We start from the raw sequence: 14,820 nt of genomic DNA on the forward strand, positions 1-14,820 counted from the left end.
TCTAGGTCGCTGCTAGAGGTAGGGGCCCATCTAGTTCAGTATCCTGTTTCCAGCTGAGGTCAGCTGAATGCCCCTGGGAAGCCCCCAAGCAGGGCAAGAAGGCACCAGCCCTCCCCTGTGATTTGCTTTGCATGTAGAAGGTTCCAGGCTCAACACCGGCCTGAAGGGAAGTGTGGCACGGTGTAAATCCAAACAGGGATCTCTCTGCTGTTGCTGCTTGGGGCTTCCAGCAGGGAAAAGGAGAAAGTAAGATAAAATCTGTGCTCATCAGTAACTGCTTTAAGAGCTTTAGTGCCTGCCTGCCAAAAACAACAGCTTTGCTTCAATAAAGCACTAAATTTTCCTTCTTCACAAGTGCGTTTCATGGTCTTGGAGATCCCGAACTTTCTTGTCTCTGGAAACAAACACCTTTGGCAAAACAAAAATTGTTTAGAACAATTTACCATCAGAATAATAGAGTGGGTCTTAAAACACTAGGGAGGAGCAAGAAATTTAATCCACTTTGCGTTTCAAGCTGAATCTATCAAATGTGCACTTTCCAAGACGACATGAGAACTGAAACCACAGCCACCTCTGGAACTTGTGTTTATTCAGATTTTGCAATGCAGTTCGCCAACCAACCAATGTTTACAAAAATGCATATGTCAGGAGAAAGTATGCCTAAAAATGAATATGTCAGTGAAAATAACATACAAAAATGCATTCTATTAGGAGAAATTTATTGCAAAACGGTGTACATTAGTCAAAGCTGCCAAGAAAAAATGAGTTTATTAGGAGGACTTTGCATTAAAATGCTGGAGAATTTTCATGAGGCTATTTCTAAAACAAAATTCGCAAATTGGTGCAGAAATTTGGGGAAGATATGAAATTGACAGATCTTTCCACCCCTGTAAAACACACACACACAGTGTCAACGGCCAGGGTAAAGAGGAGACTACGCAAATGAAGGTGCCAGGCACCTTCCCCTTCTGTGGGGAAGGGATTCCACAGCTTAAGGGGCTACCAGAGATAATGCCATCTCTTGGGTCACCATCCTGCCCCCAAACTACCGAGGGCAGCAGAACTACCAAGATTTGGTATAAGACAGCTTCCTGTGTTAAAGAACCATCGCTCGGGTAGAGCATCTGTTTTCCTTGGAGACGGCCCCAGGTCCTGTCCATGGGAGCATCTCCAAGTTGGACTGGGAGGCACTCCCTGTCTCAGAACCTGGAGAGCTGATCGCAGCCGGTACTGAACCAGATTGACTGACAGCCTGATTCTGCATAAGGCAGCTTCCTGTGTACTTAGGTAAGACTCAAGTAGTGCCAGTCTGTACATGGACCAGAAGGGAAGGAGCCATCTTGCCCTTGGCCTCAGGCAGCAGAATGCCTTGGACCTGGCCCTGCGTGGCCTGGTTTTTACAGTGTGCAGGGGGGTGCAGGAAGCATAAGTGAGCCTAAGAAGATAAAATGGGCAGCTGGGGCGAGTTTTGGTTCTCCTTTCTGGCGATTACAGGAAGAAGGGCCCCAGCTGCGTTGCGCTGAGTGCACTGGCTGGGCCAGTCAACTCAGAGTCAGAACCCCTCTTGTGCGTACGTGCGAGTGCAAGATAAACCTTTCACTGAGGCAAGAATCGAAAACCGTTTCTTCTCTCAGCCCTCTCTAGTACAACAAAGCCAAACTCTGCAATCACTGGGTTCTGCTTGTGACATAACTATACCTCTCTTTGCTCCCTAAATTTAAACCAGCTTGTTTTTTCATGCCTCTTCCACCTGCTCCAGAGAATCCCGGCTACTTCAGGGTTTGCAAGGGGCTAGGGATCTTTTTTAAAAAGCCGTATTGGCATATAATAATAACAACAATAACAACGATAATAATAAATTCTCCACATTCCAGCAAAGCTGATTGGCTCCTTGCTTCGCCTCCTGATTGGTTGGGAAGTCAAAAGAAGACCCTTGCTGGATCAGCCCAAAGTGAGTCTATGTTGCTCCGAATCCTGCTTCCTGCAGTGGCCAATCAGATACCTCCAGGAAGCTCACAAGTGGGGCTGGCAGCCAATAGCCCACACCCACTGTTGCTCCCCGTAAATGGCATTCAGTGGTAGACTGCCTCTGGACTTGGAGGTTTCTTATAGCCATCATGACTAACAGCCACGCAGAGACATCTGCATCCTAAATTAGTAACCCTCTGTATATCCAACTATCATGCTGGCATGGAAGAAGGAGGACCGAGGAAGGGCCATAGCTCAGTGATAGAGCACAAGCTTTACACGTAGAAAGTTCCAGGTTCAATCCCCTGGTGTCTTCAGATAGGGCTGGGGAAAGACCTTTGTCTGCAACACTGGAAAGCCCCTGCCAGTCAGTGTCAGCAATACTGGGCTAGGTGGGCCAAGGGTCTGACTCAGTATACAGCAGCTTCCTATGTTCCTAATAGATCACGGAGGACAGATCTATTAATAGCTGTTTGTCTCAGCATGGAAATAGATCATCCATGTTCAGAAGCAGTCTACCCTTGAACACTAGATGCTAAGGAGAGGAAAGCCATCTTCATATCCTTCTCAGAGGCTTCCCACTATCCACTATTACAGATGCAATGGTAGACTGGCGCAGGCAGAGTGAACCTGAGGCCTGGGGTCCAAAAGTGGCCAGTGAGGCCTCTCTGTCGGGCCCCCAGGACTCTGCCTGCACTATACCTTTTCTCTCCAGCTCCCATCTGCACCATCCTTGAGTGTCTTTGCCTGGCTGGAATGAATCCTTGATCTGCAATAGTGCCTCTTGCTTGTCTGGATGGAGGATGGAGAGACGTGAAGGTGTGTGTCAAGACTTCCGACTTTTGTATGGCTAGAAGGGAGCTTATTGTAAAAGGTAAGAGTCACATCCGTTCCACATTGGCTGCTGGCCCGAACCATCAGCGTCATGCGGCCCCTGGAAGGTTGCCGGTGAGAAATGCGGCCCCTGGTCTAAAGAAGGTTCCCCACCTCTGGATTGATCCAGATCTTACATTCTTAAATGTGTTTCAAAACTGGATTAAATTCATAATGTAGACACACATCTAGAGGGGAATGCAGTCCAGTTTTTACTGGCTGAGCCCAATGTGTGCAAACTGCAGAGAGAGTGACAAAGATATGATTAAGAAGATGTATGCAGGTCAGGATGCCCTGTTGTGTGGACATAGTCAAACTGTTGCACAAGGCATTTCAGAATCTCCTAGGACAAGCCTGAGGATGTAACAAATCAATTCACAGTCATCACCGAATGCTCAAACTGGCCACAATGGTAATGAAAGCAAAAATCGCAACCCATTTCCTTTATGAAGGAGAAGAGGCTCATGTGACCAGCATAAGAAATCGAAACTAGCCCTTTTGTCATCACTATGTGGGTGCAGCAGGGACGGCATTGTTGATAAGTTTGCCCGGGGAACGAACAGAACAGGACTGTCCTGGGAGAAGAAAGTTTCTTATACCTTGAGAGGTCAAGAGACAGAAATTCTCAGCCGCTGTCTGCTGAAAGACATTCAGGTATGTACAGAGAGAGACCCTGTTTTTTTCCCCTCTTTCAAATCACTGGTAACTGAGGAAGTAACTTTGTGGGTGGGTTTTCTTTTCGAAAAAGGAACAATTCTTTTTCTTGTGTTCCTTGTGTTAAGGAACAATCTCAGCTCTTAATTAACCCACGGGTAGCCATGTTGATTCATAAGAAGTGCGGGGTGGGACCCTCAACAGTCGGGCAATAGAGATTTTTAAAATTTTCGCTGGTTTAGAAATGCTTTTAAATAAACAGAAATAAACAAATAATAACCTTCATTAGGACCAACCAAAAAGGCGCACGCACACATACACAAATGTGGCAAGCTTTTGGGTTCTCCAGAACTCTTCGTCAGCTCCTTGACCTTAGCCTCGTTTTTATCACATTCATGTGGTTTTTTATGTGTTTAGGTTTTTTTTAAAAATAATTTATTTTATTTAATATCCCACCTTTCTTCCTTCTGTCATGGAACCCAAGGCCACATGCTTTCAGTTCCCAGGTGGTGGTCTCCTCCTTAGTCTCGGCTTTGCCCTTGCAGGACTCCAGTTTATTCTAGCCGTGCCTAGACACATTTTGGGCAGTGTAAAAAAAAAAAACACCCTTGTGCAGTGTGAAATATGTTTTTGTGCAATTCGGCATATGGGATTTAATAAGAGCTAGGTAGAACTCCGTGGCGCAGAGTGGTAAGCGGCGGTAACAGAGCCGAAGCTCCAACGGAAGGACGAAGTCGAATCTCCGGTAAAAGGGGTCGAGGTCCACTCAGCCTTCCATCCATCCGTGGTCGGTAAAACGAGTACCCGGCATATGCTGGGGGGTAAAGAAAGGCCGGGGAAGGAACTGGACACTCCCACCCCATATATACAGTCTGCCTTGTAAACATCGCAAGACGTCACCCTAAGAGTCGGAAACGACTCGCACTACAAGTGCGGGGACACCTTTACCTTTAGGTAGTTTCTAAAAAAGCAATAGATGAGTAAAGATAAAAAGAATTAAAAAGTGAAAGTATTGCCTCCTTTAAAAGCATAACCTTGTATTAACTGGAGTAATTACTTGACTTGTTTGGGGGCGGGCAGTGTGCTGGCTGCTTGTGCGGTGGGCAAAAAAGCTTAGAGTTAAACCCTGTGGGACTTGGCAGAGGAGAAGAAGATGGGACAAACTCGGATTAGTTTACTCTGCCTCTCATAGCTCTGGCTCCACCTCCTGTTGGCCTCCCTGCTTTTTGCCCTTTTTTTGGGAACCAGCTGCCTCTGCCTTCCCAAAACATGGAACTGGCACTGTGGCTATCCACGAACAAGCAGGTCATTCTTGTTCTATGTGGACACATTATGTGCGATAAAAGTGGAGTGGCTTTGGAGGAATAAAGTTGGAGGCAGTGTGCCTCTGGATAACACCAGTTACTGGGAATCGCAAGTCAGGAGAGTGCTATTACATTCAGGTCCTGCGTGAGGGCTTCCCATTGGGGCATCTGTTTGGCCACTGAGAGAACAGGATGCTGGACTAAATGGGTCCTCTCTGGCCTGATCCAGCCACCGGGCTCTTCTTAACATTCGAATGTCACTCTTTCAGAGCCTTTGTCAGAACCACGAAATCTATTAAATGCACAATGGAGCTTCCTTTTTCTGGCTGTTGTTGTGCAAGGCCATAGGACTCAAGCCATCACAATTGGTTTTGCTGCTTAGAGACTTAGCATGGCTCTGAAAACTTAATGCTCAGTTGCATTTTGGAAAGACGCATCCCTGCCAATGTAGCTAACTTTCAGCCCAAGGAACAGACATTCCTTTCCTCCGCACCCTGTTTGCAGTAGGGCCAACAATATTATATATTCAATTTCCTTATTATCACAAATTTGCATGCCCCAAACTAGCCCTGGAAAAAATCCAAGGTATCTATGGAGAGTGAGAATTGGATCTGGCTTCAGATCAGCTGTGGATTCAGATGGCGGTTTGAAGCAAGTAATCCCCTGTCAAGATCAGTTCCTCATACAGAAAAAATGGAAAAACCAATAAACCATGAAAAAAAAATCAGCTCTTCATATTGATAATGAAAATAAGAACAAATGATCCTCTGAGGTTTTCACATACAGGTTTTATCATCTGTGCAGGATGTCTGTGCAGGATTGCTAATTTATATGTATATATGCAAATGTATCTATTTATTTATATTATTACATTTATAGTCTACCTTTTTAAAAAAGTCTTCATCTCATGCCAAAGGTGTCAGGCAAGCCTCTCTGGGGAGTAGATTCAGTTCGTATTTAAAGGTTAATTTTCTTTATTTGCACTTTCTAAAACAATATGCAAACCAAATTGCAACCATCCTTTGAAATTTGAACTTCTCCAGCTACAAAAAATGCAAATACTTGGGCAAAGTATCCATATAACTGCATATATTAGTGAAAATAACATACAATAATGCATTATATTAGGGGAAATTGATTTGCAAAAGTGTGTTTACTGGAGAAAATTGCATAGAAAGATGTGGATAATAGGATAAATTCATACTAAAATGCCGGTGAATTTTCATGAAGTTTTTTTTTTAAAATCACAAACTGATGTGGAAATGCAGAGGACTAAACCTAAGACTGGAAAAATGAGACTCTGACATTGGCATATCCCTACAGGGGGGGGGTGCATCCCTACTGGGGGAGGGCATCCAACAATTACTGAGAAGACCCCTTTCCCTCCTAGCCATCTGCCTTACTTCTGTACCAACAACCCTACACTTAATGGCTTTCCATATCTGTCTCAGCAGAATGAAGCCGTGGGCCTGTTTTTTTGTGCCTTTTGCTGCTGTTGCTGCATCTGCATACTGGGAAAAGGACCCCACACTTGACAGGCATTGGGAGCTTTGGAAGAAAAAGTATGGGAAAGGATATCAAAATGAGGTACAAGCACAATCTGTTGCCATGAGTGTTAAGGGTGTGGAAACCCCATGACTTGTAAGGTCCCCCAGTTCTAGGAGCAAGCAAGTAGCATGACCAGCAGGAGAACAAGAGGTGGCAGACATGGTCCAGCTGAGGACTAATTAGGAGTGTTATCCACTGTGTTATTTCAGGACTGAGCCGGAGGAAGATGTTTAACCAGGCCCAGCTCTACCATTAGGCAGACTGAGGCCGTTGCAGAGTGATGAAGAAGCTACAGAGTGATGGAGGAAGACCCAGCTGTGTTTGCCGCACAATCCGCCGTGTGCCTCCTAAGCTAACCTTCTGCCCTTAGGTGTCTGATGGAGGATGCACTAGTCCAGGCAGCTTCTCAACATGGAGTGGAGGGAGGGTGCCATCTTGTTGCCTCAGGCACCAAAATGTCTAGGGCCAGCCCTGTGCTTAATATAATGATGGGTTGAATGAGTGAGCCCACGCAGAAGGCTTTGAAAGGTTTGATGAGACAGACTGAAACCAGGAAATGGTTGAGAAGGGTGCCAGTTGAACACAAGAGCGATGAAAGCACAAATATGCAAGGAAAAAGAACACCCAGTGATTCCAGGGGAATCAGGCACGATCTATAGATAAGGCTAAGTCTCTTAGGCAACGCGAGCAAGAGTCAGGGTAGTCCAGATGCAAAGGCAGCCTGGTTTGATTTCTGAGAAGAAGTGGGGGAGCCTGTGGCCTTCCAGATGTTGCTAGATTCCAGTTCCCATCAGCCCGGTCAGCAGTCAGGGATGATGGGAGTTGGAATCCAGCGACATCTACAGGGACACTTGGGTTCCTCACCCCTATTGCAGAGAATAGAGCCAGATATTGAAAATGTAAATGTACTGCCTTCAAGTCGATTCCGACGTATGGTGACCCTATAAATAGGGTTTTCATGAGGCTCAGAGGCAGTGACTGGCCCAAGGTCACCCAGTGTCCAACACCTTAACCACTACACCACACTGGCTCTCACAGCCAGATGTTAAGTTGATATAATAGTTTGGCCACTTAGAAAACTGAAGTAGAGAGTGATAAAAGGAATCTCAGGAAAGGTCACATAACATAATGCTAAGCAAAAAAACTCCTGCAACGTTCTCCACTTTCTGGGCTGGCTGTGGGGGAAAAGGATTCTACCAACAGGCTATACTGGCATGTAGCTGGAAATATAGTGGTAGGGGATGAGATAAGTTCAGGTTCTGTTTGTATGAGTGTGGCAAAATCAGCCCCAAACCACACACTGTAGGGTGAAAAAGGTGCATACGTACATGCATGCACACACACATACACACCTATATATAAAATATTTAAAAATGAATAAATATTGACATGTTTTAATTATCAATAGTTTGTTTTGTGATGACTTCAAAATGTTATAATGTTCATATAATTACACTTTTCTGTTCTGAAATAATTTAGCATTTGATTGTTATTGTAGTGATGTGTTGATTTGTGGTTTTGCGTTTGTGAGCCACTTTGAGCATATTCATATTGAAAAGTGGCTGATAATAAGAATAATTTTACTTCATAACTATGTCTTCTGGTTTGTGTGATGTGAGCTTCTGCTTTGGGGTTTTTTTTGTTTTTTTAGAAAGAGGAAGGAGACCGCCGTATGACTTGGGAGAAGAATCTGCAGTTTATAATGTTGCACAACCTTGAATATTCACTGGGATTGCATTCCTATGAACTTGGCATGAATCATCTAGGCGATATGGTTAGTAAACAAATATACTTGACTGACGAGAGTGAATAATTCTGCCATATTAAAACAAATATGCCATTGATTGAAGCCAAAGGATTGGAACTGGTTGAACTATCTCCTGTTTGGGAAGGGGGGAAACCCAGAACAATTAAAATATATTTAAGACTGATAGAAGTGTTGCCCACCCTTGCTCTGTATTAAATGCATGTATGTTCCTTCATTAGGCATGGACAAATCTCTCAGTTCTCATTTCATTTTTCCAGTATGAAATTCAGGTCTCCACATTTCCACAGCAGTTCATCATTTTAGTGCAAATTTGTCCTAAATAAGCACATTTTTGTTTGCAGTTTTGACTAATATACATATTTTTGCAATTTCCCATTTTCCCTATACATATTTTTACAAGCAATTTTGCAAGCATTGTTGTGGGTTGTTTTCACTAATATATGCATGTTTATGTATGCTTTCCCACATATATGTTTTTACACACATTTCTTGATTGGAGAACTGCATTCAGAGCAGTGTGAATTTTGAAGGTTGGCTGTTGTTCACGTATTGGTTCAAGAACTGCACGCTAGACAGTTTTGCATTAAAATTCAAATTGAATCAAATTTCTTCTCCATTCTTATTTCATATATCTGATTAATGTTGTTCTCAAAAGCTTATGTCACAACCATTAAATTTCTTAGTCTTTAAGCTGCCACAAGATTCTTCGTTGTTTTTCTTGCAAGAGACTAACACATTTTCCTCTGGAAAATGTTATTTGATATAGACCAGCGAGGAGGTTACTGCTCTGTTGACTGGGTTGAAAGTTTCTGAGACACGGAGGCAGAATTCAACATATTACAGGTCAAGTATGGGGACCGGAGCCCTCCCCGAAGCTGTGGACTGGAGGGAGAAAGGGTGTGTCACGGATGTTAAGAACCAGGTGAGAGAGTTTCTTTGAGTACTTTCAAATTGTCACTATTTTATGGTTGGATTCAATCAAATATCAGCAAATTCAGGTTGTGCAATTAAAGCTGATTTGGGGCTCTTGTGCAACCACCCACTTTCCAAAAGATCTGACTTTTTGCGATAAGGAAAGTGATGGGGAAAGACACTGGAAAATGTGAGATGATAACGATTGATGTAATGTTGTCTAATCTCCCCACAAAGCAATCAGAATGAGTGTTCAATAAACAGGTCATCTAGAAGTAGGAATGGGCGAATTTGTCAATTTTGGTCTCTCTCAGTTTGTAATTTTTCCAGTCTTAAATTTTCCACATTTCCACATCAGTTTGCAATTAAACAAAAAAGTCCTCATGAAAGTTCATCAGCGAATTTTTCCTAATATACATGTGTCCTTATGCAACTTTGCCTGATATACACATTTTTACAAAGCAATTTTTCCCTAATGCATTTTGTTTTCACTAATATATGTATTTATAGGCACACTTGACACTAGTCTATGCATTTTTGTGCATAGTACTTGACTGGTGAAGTGCACTGCAAAATTCAGAGAAATGCAAATTTTGAAGGCTGGCTGTTCCAGTTCACATACTTTTTGAAAAGTGAGAATTAAGAAGCTTCATCTTTAAATGTGAACTGAATCTAATTTTCTTGCCCATCCCTGTCTGGAAACAACCTCTGTCTCTATGTTCTTCATAGAAAGTCTTAGTTTGCCACAGATACTGATGGCCATCTCCTGCATTTCAGGGTTCCTGTGGTGCATGCTGGGCCTTTAGTGCCATTGGGTCCCTGGAAGGCCAGTTGAAACTTAAAACAGGGAAACTGGTGTCCCTCAGTGCACAGAACCTTGTTGACTGCTCAAGCAAGTATGGAAACCATGGGTGTAATGGAGGGTACATTACCGCTGCTTTCCAGTATATAATAGAAAACAAAGGCATTGATTCGGAAGATTCCTACCCATATGAAGCCAAGGTTTGTATCATTTAATATATCTTGAATGTAAGTATAAAATGCTACAGAGGAAAGCATCTGCAGATTTATCCCGGAGTATATCCCTTCATGACTGCTAGCAATAGATTCAAATGGATTAAAATAGTTGCAAATGAATTGCAGCATATTTTATTTTAAAATTTGTACACCACTTTTTGAGGAACTTCATCCACAAAGAGGCTTACAATCTCCAGCAGATCTACTCAGAAGTAAGCCTTGCTAAATTCAATGAGGCCTTTGTTGTTATATCCCTTCAAGTCGATTACGACTTATGGCAACCCTATGAATCAACGACCTCCAATAAACCATCCTGTTCAGATCTGTAAGTTCAGGTCTGTGGCTTCCTTTATGGAATCAATCCATCTCTTCAATGAGGCCTACGTCCAGGTAAACGAGTTCAAGTTTGCAGCCCAAATTAATTAATTGGCTAGATTAGTTAACTTGGGGTTGCAATCCTATGCAGACTTGCCCTGTAGTAAGCCCCATTGAATTCAGTGGGACCTACATTTGAGTAAACATGTATTGGATTGTGACGTAAGAACCTCTGGATTGGCTACAATGTGACCCTGACTATTCATGCATTTTTTAAAAACCACCTTAATTATTTTAATACAAGAGCTGAAAAAATGCACTCTCATATACAAAAGTTAAAGTATCTCACACACCTCTTCAAGACGATCTCTCCTATATCATATGTGTGCACCATCTAATTCATAGTTATCCCGTTTTTCTTTAGAAATATGATTCTTTTTACCTTAACATTTATGCAGAATTTAAATCAATGATTTACTTGACAAATCAACTAAAATGCATGGGATTGTTAGCTGATTTCTTTAGTCGGGTAACAGCATTAGTCACGGCACACTTTTTAAAGGTCAGTTACCCCTTTAACACTCTTTAATCATCTTCCTGCTTGCCAAGTGTAACCAGTACAAAGGAGTAAAAGCTTAGATCTTCGCCATAATTTCAGGTAGTTTTAATCCATTTTTATTTATTCATATTAAAACGTGAAAGCTGCTTTTGCACCCTAAAAGGACTCTCAATGCAGAATAAAGTCTGCAGTCACTGAGACTGGGCCAACTCTGATCTCTGATTACTCTAGCACCTCAAAAGAGCTTGGTTTTGGCTCATGAATTCCAGTTCATTGGAGAGCACAAGTGGGAAAAGTTGCTTTTGCGCTCAGGTCCTGCTTGTGTGCTTCCCTTTGGGGCATTTGGTTGGCCACTGTGGGAACAGGATGCTGGACTAGATGGGCCCCCTTTGGCCTGATCCAGCAGTGGTCCCCCAAAATTAAAAACCTGTTATTAAAAAAATTAGAGGGAAGATGGAAAGCATCGTTGCTGATTAGTTTGTTTTTAAGTCAAACATTCTTGAATAGATCTGAGCATGACTGTACATCAGGAGTGGGGAACACCCAGGTGTTGCTGAACTACAATTTCCTTCAGTCCCAGCAAAGCGTGGCCAATGGTGAGGGGTGGTGGGAGTTGTAGTGCCACAACATCTGGAGGGCCAACGGTTCCCCATAGCTGCTACACACGTTTGTTCAGAAGTAAGGCCCAGTGTGGTCAATGGGGCTCACTCCTTCTTAAGGGTACATATAGGATTGATCTTCTCTCTGCTTCTTTCAGGATGGAACATGTCGCTATGATCCTTCTGCACGAGCTGCTACCTGCTCTAAATATGTTGCTCTTCCACCTGGAGATGAAGCTTCCCTGAAGGATGCCGTAGCCAATGTTGGGCCTGTATCAGTTGGCATAGATGCAAGTCAAGTATCATTCTTTCTGTTTAAACGGGGTGAGTTCTATGGTCCTTCCCTGTAGCCATTAAGTCATACTCCAAGTACACCCATTGAAATCAATGGGCACAACTAGGGATGCCAGAGAATTCCGACAGAACAGGAATTTGTTGATGTTTGCTTATTTGTCTCATGTCTGGAACAGAAATCAATCCAGTGCATGCAATCGGTATTTGTTGTTGTTTTCAGTCAGCAAATGTTATGTAATTGATTACTCCTCTCTCTCTCTCTCTCCCTCTCTCTCTCTCTCTCTCTCTCTCTCTCTCTCTCTCTCTCTCTCTCTCTCTCACACACACACACACACACACACACACACACACACACACTGTTTCCTTTGCCTAGAAATGAATGGCTTTTGTGTTGAAATGAGTGGTGTAAAATAATTGTTAATGATTAGTAACACATTATGATTTTCTCTATGCACCTATGGTTCCTGCTTGCCTATGACACCAAAAGCCTCATATAACTCAATGGCAGAGCACTCGCTTTACATGCAAAAAATCCCAGACACAATCCTTGGCATCTCCAGGTAGGACTGGGAAGGACTCCTGCCTGAAGCCCTGGAGAGCTGTTGCCAATCACTGTAGGCAATATTGAGCTAGATGGGCCAATGGTCTGGCTTGGTATAAAGCAGCTGTGGCCGGTCCTGCTGTTAGGCAGATTGAGGAAGGTGCCAAGGCCAATGGCAGCCCCACTGTTTCCCCTGGCTTTATTAAAGTACCCTGCTCTGTGCTCACTAAGCTATCATGATGCTACTATAGAAGAAGTTGACCCATCATCACTGCTGAAGTAAGATTCAGCCGCCAGTCAGAACAGATTCTGTACATGGAATTGATGGGAGCCTTCACCTCATGCAGCAAAATGTCTTGGGGCAGTCCTGAAGGGAGCTCTCTCTATTCCATCACTGGAACAGAGCTGCTGTTACTGTTAACTACCAGCACATTTTCTTGACCCTAAACTAGCATGACTGTTTTGCATGGGCAGCTTCCCATCTTTGGTTCACTTAAAAAAATGTACCGTACACTCATACACACCTGAGAGTAATTCTAAATCCTTTTCATCTAGGTATATACGATGATCCAGACTGCTCTTCTCAGCATATAAATCATGGAGTCCTTGTAGTTGGATATGGAACAGAAGATGGCAAAGACTATTGGCTTGTGAAGAACAGGTGAGGATATCCTTCAGGGAATCCAGCTGCTGAGCCCAACATTGTATACATCACAGTCCCCATCCATTTTGAGACACTTTGGTCTAAAGCAGCATTCTTCAACCTTGGGCCCCCAGATGTTGTTGGGACTACAACTCCCATCATCCCCATTCAGTTTAGCCCATGGTTAGGGATGGTGGGAGTTGTAGTCCAACAGCATTTTGGAGCCCAAGATTGAAGAACACTAGTCTAAAGCATTTACCATAAATGTGAATTCAATAGCAGAATGTATTTTTTCTTTGTTTTTGGTACATGAGTATTTTATTTATGGATTTATATCCTACGTTTTTACAAAGTCAGTTAGTTAGCTATCTTGAAACTTTCTAAAGCAGACTGTATTCTGGGATCATGCATAGGACTTAAATTGTTAACTTCCATTGAGTTGGCAGATACAAAAACAGTAATCTTGTCTAACTTGTGGTCCAAGCGGTACTACTTTGCCCAACTTACCAGAGACAAATATGCTTTGGACACCAAGTTGCATCTGAAGTGACGCTATTATATTATTTTCCTATAGCTCAGTGGTAGACCACAAACATTGCATGAAGACCACCCCAGGCTTGGCATATTCAATTCCAATTCATAAAAGAGAATAAGGCAATCAGTGGCTACTAGCCACAATGGCTATGTTCTTCCATTGCAGAAGCCACATGCCTTTGAGCAACAGTTGCTGTGAAATGCAGGTGGGGAGGGTGCTGTTGCACTCAGGTCCTGCTTGCGGGCTTCCCAGAAGAGGCATCTGGTTGACCACTGTGAGAACTAGAGGGGGCCACTGGCCTGATCCAGCAGGCTCTTCTTATGTTCTTATGTGGAAGTGAAGCATCCACAGCATAAGATATTAAAGCTACATGATAGTTGTTTGTATGGCACTCTCTGGCGTAGTGGAGGTCTTAGTTCCTTAATTAGCATTTTTAGACCCATGAAGGAGGAGTCCCTTGCTTGCAAAAAAAAGTATCAATTGTTCTCCTAATATCTTATTCGTTGTTATTTCAACAGCTGGGGTGAAAAGTTTGGCGATCAAGGATATATTCGAATTGCAAGGAACCACGGGAATCGGTGTGGAATTGCCAGCGACTGCTCCTATCCACAAATTTAGAGAGATTTTGCAGCTCCCAATGGATTTTTCTTCACTGGAAAAATAGCCAATTAGGCGACTAAACTGTAGGCTTTTAAAAAAATCAAACAGCTCTAAGAAGAATGATTAGTCTCCAAAGGCAAGATCTTCCTGTCAGCTCCACCTGGTAGATCTGAGACAAGCAGCCAAAATGATGGTTTATCTTGGTTTATCATGCTATTTGCTAACCCTCTCATGGGTGCTGCTGTGAGGCTTAATCATGTAATAATGTAATGTCAGTAGTTCTGCTCTGAACAACCAAAACTTTATGTAATTGCTGAGTAGAATCACTGTTGCCACCTCAAGGTGTGCTGGAATAAAAGCTGTGTCAGGTAAAAAAAAAAAAAAAAGTGACTCCGGTAATGTTAAGCAAGCCACTTTACAAAGATGGAAGTAAAAAGTGGCGGTGGGGAAGCTTCATCAATCTGAGAGCCACTTTCTCTTCTGGATGACCTTTCAAGGGTCACATGCCAGTGGTGGGCATGGCCAGAGGCAAAAGTGGCTGAAGGAACAAATGTAAATGCTACCTTTGTTCAGTAGGCTACAGTTTTGTACTGTAGGCTACAGTCTCTATATACACACACACCTCTCCATCCAGGCCAGAATGAGGCATTAACACAGTTCAAGGACCCATTCCAGGCAGGCAAAAACACT

At 43.0% G+C, this 14,820-nt stretch overlaps 1 protein-coding gene across 2 annotated transcripts; it reads left to right on the forward strand.

The window, feature by feature from the left end:
• Window positions 1-3,329: 3,329 nt before the first annotated feature.
• CTSS (cathepsin S) lies at window positions 3,330-14,523 on the forward strand. 2 transcript variants are annotated; one of them, XM_061606222.1, is made up of 8 exons: window positions 3,330-3,495; window positions 6,251-6,386; window positions 7,999-8,121; window positions 8,882-9,037; window positions 9,805-10,029; window positions 11,676-11,841; window positions 12,908-13,013; window positions 14,049-14,523. In XM_061606222.1, exons 2-8 carry the CDS (start codon window positions 6,255-6,257, stop codon window positions 14,146-14,148), a joined length of 1,008 nt encoding a protein of 335 aa, XP_061462206.1. In that variant the 5' UTR covers window positions 3,330-3,495; window positions 6,251-6,254; the 3' UTR covers window positions 14,149-14,523. The 2 variants fall into 2 exon arrangements, with proteins under 2 accessions (XP_061462206.1, XP_061462205.1); XM_061606221.1 differs by having other exon boundaries at window positions 3,331-3,495; window positions 6,254-6,386; window positions 14,049-14,522.
• The last annotated feature ends 297 nt before the right edge of the window (window positions 14,524-14,820 follow it).

This window comes from Rhineura floridana, chromosome 22 (genome assembly GCF_030035675.1).
Source record: "Rhineura floridana isolate rRhiFlo1 chromosome 22, rRhiFlo1.hap2, whole genome shotgun sequence".
NCBI classification, from domain to species: Eukaryota; Metazoa; Chordata; class Lepidosauria; order Squamata; family Rhineuridae; genus Rhineura; species Rhineura floridana.

Excerpts from the sequence above, each read along its gene's own strand:
- CTSS (XM_061606222.1), top strand. The coding sequence starts at position 6,255 with ATGAAGCCGTGGGCCTGTTTTTTTGTGCCTTTTGCTGCTGTTGCTGCA. Across the intron at positions 6,387-7,998 it reads GGAAAGGATATCAAAATGAG|AAAGAGGAAGGAGACCGCCG; the intron begins GTACAAGCACAA and ends TTGTTTTTTTAG. Across the intron at positions 11,842-12,907 it reads ATTCTTTCTGTTTAAACGGG|GTATATACGATGATCCAGAC; the intron begins GTGAGTTCTATG and ends CTTTTCATCTAG.